Genomic DNA, 12,505 nt, shown 5'->3' on the forward strand with positions numbered 1-12,505 from the left:
TACAATAGCGACGATTATTATTTTAAAAAATTTTTGTTAGGCTTAACATCGATGAAAATTCAACGCAAAATAGGTTAATAGCGATATACTAATATACTAATTACATGGGATATAATAATATACTACACTAATAATGGATTTTTTCATACTTTCCGGTTATCCGACTTTTCAATTATCCGACCAACCCCAGTCCCCAATTGAGTCGGATAATCGATGTTCTAGTGTAATTTTTATTTTTATTTAATTTAATTTTATTAATTAATAATTAATAGAATTTTTAAGGAAAATAAACGATTGTTTAAAGTACAAATGGACTTATACCACTTTCAATAATAACAAATTATGAAAAATATGAAAAACTAGCAGACCCCGCCACGCGTTGTTGTGGCTCAAAATGTATCTATTATAAATGTATAACACTTCCCCCGTGGGGGGGAAATTTTTCGAAAAATTTCTTCTTAGTGTACATTCTCTTGACGTACCCTATTAAAAAGCAATCAAAAACGCAAAAACCCGCATCTAAAATAATATAATAGAAGCCAAGTTTTTCACAGTAAGCCTTAATTCTGTTCCTCTCCCCCGCGGGAGAATATCGAAAAATTCCTTCTTAGTGTACATTCTGTTGACGTACCATATAATAACGCAATCAAAAACGCAAAAAACCGCATCTAAAATAGTATAAATAGAAGCAGAGTTCTTCACGGTAAGAATCCTAACCATCTCCCTTCAGTAGAGTTGAATTTCGACATGTATATTATATAAAAACACGTGCGTATTTGAATGCAGCGTTGTGTCAAAATTTCAAAGGAGTCGGTAGGAACAAACGAACATTACATTTTTATTTATATAGATAGATAGAAGATGATCTGCTTTAGTTCATTTTCACAGAAAAGCATAATGCCTCACAGAAAAGCAAACTTAGGGCGTCGTACTTGTAGGACATAATCTGTTGGACATAAAAGCCTTAACCTAGATTATATTTTTTAATTTATATGAATGTTTATCGGAATAATATACAGCCTATGTCCACCCTGAGGTTCCATTCTAAATATTGGTGAAAGAATTTTTGAAATCGGATGAGTAGTTTTGGAGATTACCTGCTGCAAAGGAACTTACATACATACATACATACAAACATTACCTCTTTATAATATTAGTATAGATATAGATATAGATAACAATTTTAAATTTATAATTTTATTGAAGTTTTGAAGTTGGCTTTTCAGAAATGTATTTTTGGGCTGCAATTTGAAAAAAAATTTTAGAGCTGTAAATTCCCACTGTTGTCCTTCTGTTTGTCTGTCCTTCCTTAATCTTGAGAAGGGAATTAGATGGATGAAAGTCGAGACTGGATACGGAAAGCTTTGAGCAGAAGGGCGAAGGTCCTAATTAACTATATACGATTTTCCGGTGAAAATCGGAAGTCACGTTATTTCAATTTAAAAAGTTCTCCTGAAAAGTGTTAGAGAGACGACAGGCACGACTCTATTGTTAACAGGATAAGTATGATATACAGGGGCAGGAGCACGTCAATACACCACTAATTTGAGATGGAGAGCATAAATTTTAAATTAAACTAAAAATATGATTTGATTAAAAACTGCAGTCTGGCATTGTGACAATGTCACAATACTTCAGTGGCATGCCGTCATTGGAAGCGGTGGAAGCGCCGCTATTATTTTCCCTTGTATTGTCTAAAAAAATAAATACATATTGCGCGATTATTTTCATATTTTAACGTATTTTGGATTAATTAAAATTAATTTTATTATAACCGCTTTATGTATTTTATTACAAATTTCTATACTACATTTGAAAAAACGATAAGATTGCTATTGTATATTCGAATATCATGGCGGATTGGAAGCGCTGTTATTGTCGAAACCGGCTTCCAAGAAGCCAGATTATGCGCATGCGTTTTACAGAGCACCAACCTCGCGATTTAGCTGGTGGAAGCTACACACATATAACGCTTCCAATGATTCTATTCAGAGGACCGGTTCTGAGTTGTTAGCCGTCTGCCTGATAGATATTTGGCCGCCCTCGCCCGATTATGTGAATCATGAGTAGATTTATAAAGGACATCCGTGTCTCACTAAATCTATCACTAACTTGTAAGTTAATTTTTTCCCAAAAATAAACTTATGTCACTTTCATTTATAAAGTCGAGGTTTTTATCAAAACTTCATAATTGCCAAGAACAGAGATAAGGTGAACATATGTAGAACTAGTGTTGCCACCTTTACAAAATTGCTGACCCGGACAGCAGGTCAGGTTTGTTCGAACAGAAGTCCCTGACGCATGCGCAATGTTATTTTACCATGCGAAGAATAACGTGCACGCCACTTCTAAACCTCAATTAGGGACTTGTCTAGGAGCAATTAAAATTAAGAAATGAAATACAGTAACTTAGCTTTAAAGAGCTGAGAAGAGAAAAAACCAACAGGTTGCGACATACGTTGGCGTAAGATGGCGAATTAAGTTCCGGTGAAGTGTGAAGTCTTTCGCTGTTAAAATAAAGTAAATTTATAAAAATATTTGCTAGTACTTTGTTTCATCATAATTTCACAATTTCTACGAAATCCCGGACAAAATTAATAGTTAACCGGACAATGAATTAAAAACCGGACTGTCCGGGTAAAAACTGGACAGGTGGCAACACTATGTAGAACTGACAAATAACGTATAAAGAATTTCTCTTTCTATATTATATTTATATACAGATAGTTATCTCCGGTTAGTAATCACTGTTCAGGAGGTCAACGTCTATATTTCAAATAGTAAATTTCGCTTTTTAGGAATAGAATTCTCTAAAATTTACATTTCTATTGCTCGAATTTCGTTTCTATTTTTAGTAATGGCTCCTATAAAAAGGAGCCGTTTCTAAAAATAGCGGTAAAATTTAAATTACAAAGGCCGCGTTTCTTTATGCAGTGCTCGAGAAGCGCTTTACAGCGAACACATTGAAACCCGTTTCTAAATGCAGCGCTGCAATGTAGCGAACCGTTTCTAAACGTTTGCTGCAAGAGGTCATTGCAGCGAAGATAAAGCAGCTTTTATGTCCGCTACACGTGTAAAGCAAAATAGACGCTTGTGGGTATAATACGATATTATGCTGTAAAAATAAAAAAGTCGAAGTGACTGTTGATAAAAATATTATGGAAAGGATAAGAAGGATTAAATTTTATAAAATGACTCTGAAAGTTATCTAAATAATAAGAAAATATTAGATTTTAAATATAATTATATATCTTCTATCTCTTTACTTTGTTCACATTTATGGAAAGATAAATGCTCAATTCTTTATATCTCTTTATTTAAATATTGTAGTTTTTTTAACTAAAGCATTACTTTCGGCTGTAACTGGAATTAAAGGATAGATTATGGCGTCCGTGTTTCGCTCGAGCGGACAGCGTTTCTAAACTATGACGCAGCGACGTGTAACCATAGCTGCTCGTGACGTCATTTAAGCTACACTCTCGCTGCATAAAGAAACGCGGCCAAATTCGTAGAGCATCTGAAATTCAGTACAAAACATTTTTTGTCCACTTTTAATGCATTCCTTAGTTAAAGGCCCGTATCATTAATTAATTTTTAATTAATTATTACTAATTTTAAATCAGATTCAAAATAGATAAACGAAGCAACACTAAAGTGTAATCTTTGAATATCGAACGTCCCTCTTTTTAAAATTTGATTTTTCTTATTTGGTATTATTATATACGTTTCTACTACGTTCTCGACGCTAACAGTTCAAAAATGAGAGGTTTTAACCGCTAAAATACTTATTAAATAACTTGTTATATAGTTTAGATGAAAGTAATATGTTTGTGATGATATAAAGTTACTGTAAATATTTTTTGATAATTAAAACTTTAGATTGAAAGCAAGATAATTAAATTACTTCTACTTGTGTGCAATCGTTTATGTAAAACTAGTCTTGTACTTACAAATTTCAATATTTCCTAAGTATTTCGTATTTATTTAATATTTTTGCCAATGATTTTATATTTTCAGGTCGATCAACTTGCTGCCGGTTTGATTGGATTAGGTTTGAAGAAGAACGATCGAATTGCAATTTGGTCTCCAAATAATTACGAGTGGGTCCTCACGCAGTTTGCTGCTGTTAAAGCAGGATTGAATTTAGTAATTAAATATGTAGAAAATTTCAAAAGAAATTTATTAAAATATTTATAATATTTAAAAAATATTGTTTTGAATTAAATTGAAATTTTAGAATTTAGATTTTAGTTTTGAAAATTTATTCATTTTTTTTTAAATTGGTAAGAAATTACAGAATCTATATATATTTTGCATAAATTTAAAATTTTATACATAAAATATTTGGCTTAAAATCATCGCGAAACTTTTTTCGCCACGAAAAAAAGAAAGAAGAAAAAAAAAAAAAAATAGAAACGGCGGCATCATCAGAAAATTTTTCTTATCAGTAGCCTATATGAAAAGAAATGGGCGAAATCCCTTAGTAGTAAAAGAATTTTAATCACCTAATTTTTATTTTAATAATACTAATATTTGCAATTATTATTGCTACAGGTTTGCCTAAATCCCTCATACAGAGCAGCAGAATTGGAATATTCTCTTAACAAAGTAAAAAAGTTTTTAATAGAGTAATATAAATTAATAATAATAAGTTATGAAAGAAGAATTTTACTGAATAAAATATTTTCAGATCCAATGTAAGGCTATTGTCACCGCTGAAAGTTTTAAATTACTGAATTTATATGACATAATATGTGAAGCGATGCCCGAGGTTCCTAACTGTAATCCAGGTCAAATGCGTTCACAAAAGTAAGGCAAATTGTTTACTCTTGTGTTTTCTTTATATGATAAAATTTTATCGATATATTTTCCTTTCGTTTAAATTCATAAATTCGTGAAAACGTTGTAGCTAAATATAGTATTATATTGGATTAATGTGTTAATGTAATACATGGCAAATTAACAAATAAGGCAACACAATACATGAACAATCTGCCAAGAGAAGTACAGTACCTGCAGAGAGGACCTTTAACTTCCATTTTGGTGTTATGTGAAGTAAACCCGGCTAACTCCACGTAGTCAGCTTGTTTGTTAAACGCAAACCTACCACTAACTACTAATGTTTATAATGTCGGTCATTAGTGGACTAACTTGATTTAAAAATAGCATCCTTACATTAAAATGCAATTGCAACTTACAGTATTACTTCTACTGTATGACTAATCTTCTTTCGTTCAATGTTTTAAAAATACTGAGATGATTACTTACGAAACTATTTTTATTAACGACAACTTTCATACCGTTTATTTATTTACTTTCCCGGCTATTATAACAGAGGGAAAGTATGACAATCTGGCAAAAATTGATCTCCGCCAGATTTTTGCATGTTTGGAAACAGGTGACCTTGAAACGTCGAGAAATGCAAAAAATTCGGGGGGGGGTAATATCTGTATGTATGGATGTTAGAGTGTGTGTGTGTATATGTGTTTATAGGGTATGATTTTGTTCACCCTGTTTGAAGCTTTTGTCTTTTTGTCGAAAATTTCTGAAAATTTGCAGGAAGTTTTGTTTATTACAGGGATTGATGCTATTAAATTTTGGCGACGGTGTGGAGAGATAATGGAGATCGTGTGTATCTCCAGTAGAGTTGGACGATTTTAATGACGATTTTACTCGTTATTGGCATTTACAATTTTTTTTTTTTTTTAAACTTATCTCTATCCTCAAAATTAAGCGTTTTGCCATTTTATAATAGTTAAAAACCTAAAAAGTTTTAAAATAAAATATGATAACAGATGGCGATACCAAAATTTTAAATGTTGCCGAGAAAGTGAGCAATTCGTTTCTGGATATTTTTGTTGTCGTTTAACTTTGTACATTTTGCTTCTTGAAAGCTTCTATTCGAATGCTGATGTATTGTGTTTTTACCAGAAGAAGCTGTTATGATTCTCAATCGGGGTGAATTCATTAGTCTTATATTTTTGGATGTTTTTTAATACGTTACATGAAAAGTGAATTGGTAAAGGTATCACTCTACTTAGCATATATTATTTCAGTGTTCTTTCAGAAATCTATTATATTAATGATTATAAATAATACTCCGCAATTGAAAGTTTCATTACTGGAACTATCGATAATGACAAATCGAAAGAATTTTGTTAGGTTTTTAAAAAATTTTTCCATTGTATAGCGCTTTTTAAGTTTTGGCGCTAGCATTGCAAGTCTAGATATTTGTCTCTAGATTCATGGGCGTCTGCAGAGGGAAAAAACCGGAGTACTTGCTTTCCCTTGGAATCGAATAAAAAATTCCACAAATTATAATGGTAAAAGTGATTCAGATATGTAACCTTACAACCTCGAGCATGGGATGCTTTCTCTGTCTTGTATTCACGCAATACAGCATTCTATAATCTACTTGTCAAAAATCCCAGAAAATTATATAATTAACCTTATACCCATGACCATGTGACATTTTGATGCAATATTGTATCCAAAAGAATTAAATAATTAAATAAAAATTTATTGATGTAATTATTAGTCTACATGCTCTATCCTCCTGGAATATTTTCTGCGAACCCAAGGAATTTCAAATGACAAAGGATAAACGGGATATTTTCGTAAATTTTTGGAAAATGTAGGGGAATTTTTTTTTTAAATGTATCCCAAGCAATTTATTAGCGACTTCTATTAATTAAAATTCATTCATAATCAGTTAAATAGTTAAATTTTTTCTTAGTGTGGATGTCGTATGATAACCATTCAATTAATAGTGTAGCATTAAAAATCCTCGAATTCAAATGAGTTTATGTATTTATTATTTGTGAAACATAACATTACATTTTATTTTAATATATTATTTATAGAAATACATTATTATGACAGCTTTAGCTAAATACATTTACCATTAAAAAAGATAGCATACAAATATCCATTGACTACATCCGCAAATTAACGACTATAGAGCAACGACTTAACAAAGTCGGTTTTCAGATCGGTTAAAAAATAACTGAAATCTTGCCAACAATTTCATGATGTAATAATGAAACTTTTATTAGCATTTATTTAGTCTAAATATTAGTTTCGTTGTTATGTAATAGAGAGCTTCTCAAACTTTCTGTGTTCACTGACCAGTTTTTTATTCCAATCACTCGCAAATCAGTATCTGCATGAAATTAAGGATAATTGTGATGTCTTTAGTTATGCACGCGATCTCCAGCAGATGAGGATAAAAATTTAATGTTTTTTCTACAGGAAAGTCCAACGGAAGCAAATAGGACGAAACAGTTTTGCATTAGAATTCAGTTTAATTCTTCTATTAACGTTACTATTCAGAATTTAAAACATTGAATTCGTTAATTCTTTACGAACTTTTAAAGTGAAAAAAAATCGCAGATCTTCCGTTTCCGAGAATTTTTGGAATTTCTCATTTAAAAAAAGCGTTTAATTTTTAACGTCATCTGCTGAAGACCACATGCACAACCAAAGAGGTTACAATCAGACTTAATTAGAAATTTCGTAAAACACTTACTAAATAAAAATAAAAATTTTCTAAATTTTTAAAAAATTTCTAATACTATTAATTTTTCTCTTGCAATTTTAGAGTGAAGAGTCTTCAATACCTAATTACACTTGCAAATAAATCCTTGCCGTAAGTAATATACATTTACAGGTGCTCCCTTACATATGAACGTTCAACTTACGAACAATTTGACAAACTTTCAGACTTACGAACAATTTGACAAACTTTCAGACTTACGAACAATTTGACAAACTTTCAGACTTACGAACAATTTGACTGTATACCTAAAATTTTAATTTCGCGCAGTACTGAAATTCGCTTGCTGCTCGTGAGGTGGCGTCGAAGTCAGTGTTTGGCCAGTAATAAATAATTACTGTGGCCTTATTTCTATTGCGAGGCATCATTTTTCATTTTCGCACGAATTCTGAGGTTCCATTGCTGCTCATGAGATGACGTTCGAGTTGGTAACGTTGCAGTAACGAAGTCTTTCACTATTTTTCAATATTGTTTTCAACTTTTATAAAATTTTACGATTAGTGTTTTAAAGATGCATCGAAAACACAATAATAAATCCAGCAGTAGAGATAAATACAAGAAGTGTCACTCTATTGCCATGGAAACTGAACTGGACATTACAAAACTAAGTGCATTAGGTTAAAAAAAAACATGAAAACACCTGCTACTTTGCAGTAGCGAGCGGGTAAACGAGCATAACGTATTCAATACAATACGTTACGCTCATTGAAGGATGAAATACTAACAACAAGTGGTTATTTTGTGTACAAATATACTTTCTAGGTTAGTTTTCGACTTACGACAAAACCTCGAGAACTTAACCTGTTCGTAAGTAGGAGAGCATTTGTATTTTCGTTAATTCTATATTATGAACCGAGTTATTAAAAACGTTTAAATTAGATATTTTAAAAATAATTTATCATAAATTAGAGAGGTTGAGGCTGAAGTTTTAAACGCGAAAACGTGTACGTCGGATGTTCAGCGCCGCTTTCCTGTAAGCCTAGAAGTTTGACAATAACGTTTGGAATGTCGAGCATGATTACACTGACTATCCAAACACCATTGTCAAACTATTAGGCTTACGGGAAAGCTGCGCTGAACATCCGACGTACACGTTTTCGCGTTTAAAACTTCGATCTCAACCTCGCTATTATAACATATATTTATTGAATTTAAAAAGAAATTCGTTGTGAAGATAAAGATTTTAAAATTAAAGAAATGTAATCGATCTCATTAACAGAGGAACGTATAAGTTGAAGGAAATACAAGAAAATGATGGAAATGAAAATAGAAAAGTTCTTCACCAACGACAGAAAATAATTCAATTTGATGACCCCTGTACTATCATGTTTACATCGGTCTGTATATCTTATTCCACTGTTTTTTTTATCACTACTTTATTTTAAAATTAAATGCTTTGCCAGAAAAATTAACTATAAGTATTCTTTTCGAGTAACTCAAAATTTTAATATTGAAAATTTGGTACTGCGAGCAACAAAAAGAACTTTTAATTGTGGGGGCACTTTAAAAAATGTTTAATGAAGACAAGCTACAAGTTTGGAAACCTCGAAAGATAGTATCACATTGCATGTGAAAAGCATTACACAAGATCAGTCGCTGAACACGCTGTTAATCGCCTTCAGTTTATATCTTCATAGTTTTACATCATATCGATCAGTTCCTTTTGACTCTGTAATTCTCAGTTCTGTATGCACTAGTGTCTTCTAATGTTATTGCTTGCAGTGCCAAAGATGTCATAATGGTGAGTTTTGATATTATTCTTTTTTATGGAAACTTCTTGCCGATAAGTTGTCCCGGGAGGTCAGTTACTAGCGATTATCTTTATCGACGATCAGTTGTTGTGGCGGTCAATTATTCTGATCGCACATTCGAATATGTTAAGTATCTCTCTAGTTTTTGAATGTTCTTAGGTTAAGGCCACTTCTAAAAATATTCACGTCATAACATTTAATTTAAACAAATTTGTTTCTGTTTAAATTTGTGGGAACTGATATTGAATCCTTGTGGCTGAACTACCCAAGAATATTTTTCGAACGACAGTCCGTTTCGGATACAGAGGATGCTTTCCTCACTACCTGGTAGTCGCATTGTTAGTGTGGTTGAAACTCTGTGCCACTGCGAAGACCTTTTATCAGGCCCGTGAGGCACCACAGTGTCCACAAGGAGGAAAGAATAAACAAATCACTGCAAACTGAGACATCAGATGATATCTTAATTTAACACGTGAATATTAGAACGTAGGCTTACAAGCTGAGAGATCAGATGGTATTACTGCAAATAAATATTTAGGAAGTGATCACTTTTTTGTTTCTACAATGTTTAGTTTTTATTACTTATCACTGCTAAACAATTCTGACAAAGAAAGACATGCTGATTATAAAGTTGTTGTCAACTCTTCAAAGAAGGCAGAATTTAGTTCATAAAAAATTGACAGGCTCAATAATGAAATTTGTATTTAGGTTCACCTATTATTTATAAGTCTCTTCAAAGCTTACAGGTTTTATTAAGTAAACTACCACATACGTATTTTCTTATTTCTGTTTTAAAACAAAATAAAGGGTACAACTGGAAATCCAAAAGCCGCTACATCCAGCCATTTTCAATTAATTAATAACTCAATTGCTTTTGCAAGAAAGATGGGATTCAATAGAGAGGTATAAAATTAATTTCATTTAAAAAAATTTCCTACATTTATATACTATTAACAATAATTTTATCAATGTACTTGTTAGCGTGTGATACTTTGCTTGCACCTGCCACTCTTTCATGCCTTTGGTTACATTCTTGGACCATTAATGACATTGCAGCTTGGAGGAAAATGTGTAATCCCTTCAGAGGTCTTTCATACTCCTTCTTCTCTGGAGAGCATCCAAAACGAAAGGTATCACATACTCGAGTATATCATAGGATTTATTTTAAAAATTTATACATATAATTACATTTGAGACATTATATGAAATGCAGGTGTACGTTAGTGTATGGAGTTCCGACAATGTATTTTGATATGTTAAAACATCTCTCCGATTCAAATTATGATCTCAAAAGTTTGCAAAAAGGTAATATTTTACAGTACTGCATTTATTTTACAATGAAACAGCATTTTGACAAGGGAAAAAAAAACAGAAAATATTATTCATAAAAGCGTAAAGATCATTGTGAAATGTGAAGAATATTATAAATTATATAATTATATAATAAATTATAAATTATGTTTTCAAAAGTGAAACAAACGTACGTAACAATTCAAATTCAATCAAACTTCGCATTGCATAAAACAGAGAAATGCATAACTGAAATTTCTGTAAAATACCAAATAGTATACATTATGAAGAAAGTTGTTGCAAGCGCTTACACGTTTGCGTTTTGTACTCAGCTTGTGATCAGCCAGGTTCACATGGTCCTTCATGTTAATCTCATATATACAGTATATACTTCATTTAACAATTAGGAACAATGAACTTCATACACATCGAATATATTCACACTTCCGTCTTTCAAACTAGAATGTACATGTTTATTTTCTAATAATCTTCTGTTTCTTCTTCTGTCTTTAAAATTATAATCATATACGTTATAGAGAGTGTATACAGTATAAAATACAGAGTGATTATAATTAAAGTTCCACTTTGAAATGGCCATAAAATGAAAACTACTCGACAAAATGTTATCAAACTTGATAATAGTGTACAGGACGTCACGGGATTTTATTTCCCGCGAAAATAAAATAGTTCGAAAACTCACCACCAACGGGAAATGGGCTGTCTGTAATATTGTTAAATGAAATAAGACACGAAGACATCGTTGAAAATGTTTTTAATCGGTTTTAAAACGAAACTGTTTGTGGGGTTAAGCAAAATCACAATAGCTTACGGCAGGAAGAAAGTGATATGCTAAGAGCTACTGTTGAGAACACAGTAATGCGATGTAACTTGCTTATCAAAAATGGTAGACACCACATTGAACATGCTCTGTAACGCGTTTTAAAACCGATTAAAAACATTTTAAATGATGTCTTCGTGTCTTATTTCGTTTAACTACATTACAGACAGCGCCATTTCCCGTTGGTGGTGAGTTTTCGAACTATTTTATTTTCGCGGGAAATAAAATCTCAAATCTCATCTTTGGCGTCCTGTACACTATTACCAAGTTTTATAACATTTTGTCGAGTCGTTTTTATTTTATGACTATTTCAAAATGGAACTTTAATTATAATCACCCTCTATATACAAGTCATCACTTAATATTGTAGATAAGTTCTTGAAAACTGCGAGTTAAGCGAAGCGACGTATAACCAGTTTTGAAACAACTGCTCTATTTATTATGTCTAACTTTACTATTTAATTGGTTAAATTATTTACATGTGTTATGTTCTACAGCAATAGTGCCCAATCTATTGTCCTTAGCCAAATTCAACTTGCAATACACATTTTTCGTATATAAGAAATATACAAAGTATTTGTGCGTCACCCCCTTACACTTATGCGCAGTTTGGCCAACCAGCTGAGAAGTTTCGGCATCATTGTCTTACATAAGTGGCCGTCCATAAATTACGTAAGGGCGATTTCTTACACCCACCCCTATGTAAGAAACCGTAATATTTTCTTTGATCCCCCTCCGCTTCCCTATCTCACGTAATATTTAGGCATGATTTTTTAGAAAGATTTTAACAAAAATATTTTTTTATGAAACTCTAAACACCTTAGGTCCAAAATATATAATTTTTAATTAGTTAATTAATATGTATTATTATTTATAAAAGACTTTATGTGAACAAATTTAAAAATATAAAAATTTAATGAATTCGAATGAACAATTTATTTTAAGAACTTTATTTTTTAATTATTAACAATCTTATTATTATTATCATCATTAATCAACGTCATAATATTTATTTTTATATTAATTTTAATTTTCACAAAAGACACAAAAAACTTTGCCAGATCGACTAGC

At 31.5% G+C, this 12,505-nt stretch overlaps 1 protein-coding gene across 1 annotated transcript in view; it reads left to right on the plus strand.

The window, feature by feature from the left end:
• The window catches only part of LOC111629241 (acyl-CoA synthetase family member 2, mitochondrial-like), a 26,157-nt gene that overhangs the window by 8,322 nt on the left and 5,330 nt on the right, over positions 1–12,505 (plus strand). The window contains exons 3-10 of the mRNA XM_023373123.1: positions 4,018–4,146; positions 4,555–4,608; positions 4,691–4,809; positions 7,601–7,648; positions 8,775–8,892; positions 10,114–10,209; positions 10,288–10,436; positions 10,520–10,611. Of these exons, the coding sequence (XP_023228891.1) occupies positions 4,018–4,146; positions 4,555–4,608; positions 4,691–4,809; positions 7,601–7,648; positions 8,775–8,892; positions 10,114–10,209; positions 10,288–10,436; positions 10,520–10,611 (805 nt within the window). The remainder of the gene's footprint in view (positions 1–4,017; positions 4,147–4,554; positions 4,609–4,690; positions 4,810–7,600; positions 7,649–8,774; positions 8,893–10,113; positions 10,210–10,287; positions 10,437–10,519; positions 10,612–12,505) is intronic.

This window comes from Centruroides sculpturatus, unplaced genomic scaffold (genome assembly GCF_000671375.1).
Source record: "Centruroides sculpturatus isolate CEXI.00-Female unplaced genomic scaffold, Cexi_2.0 scaffold429, whole genome shotgun sequence".
NCBI lineage: Eukaryota > Metazoa > Arthropoda > Arachnida > Scorpiones > Buthidae > Centruroides > Centruroides sculpturatus.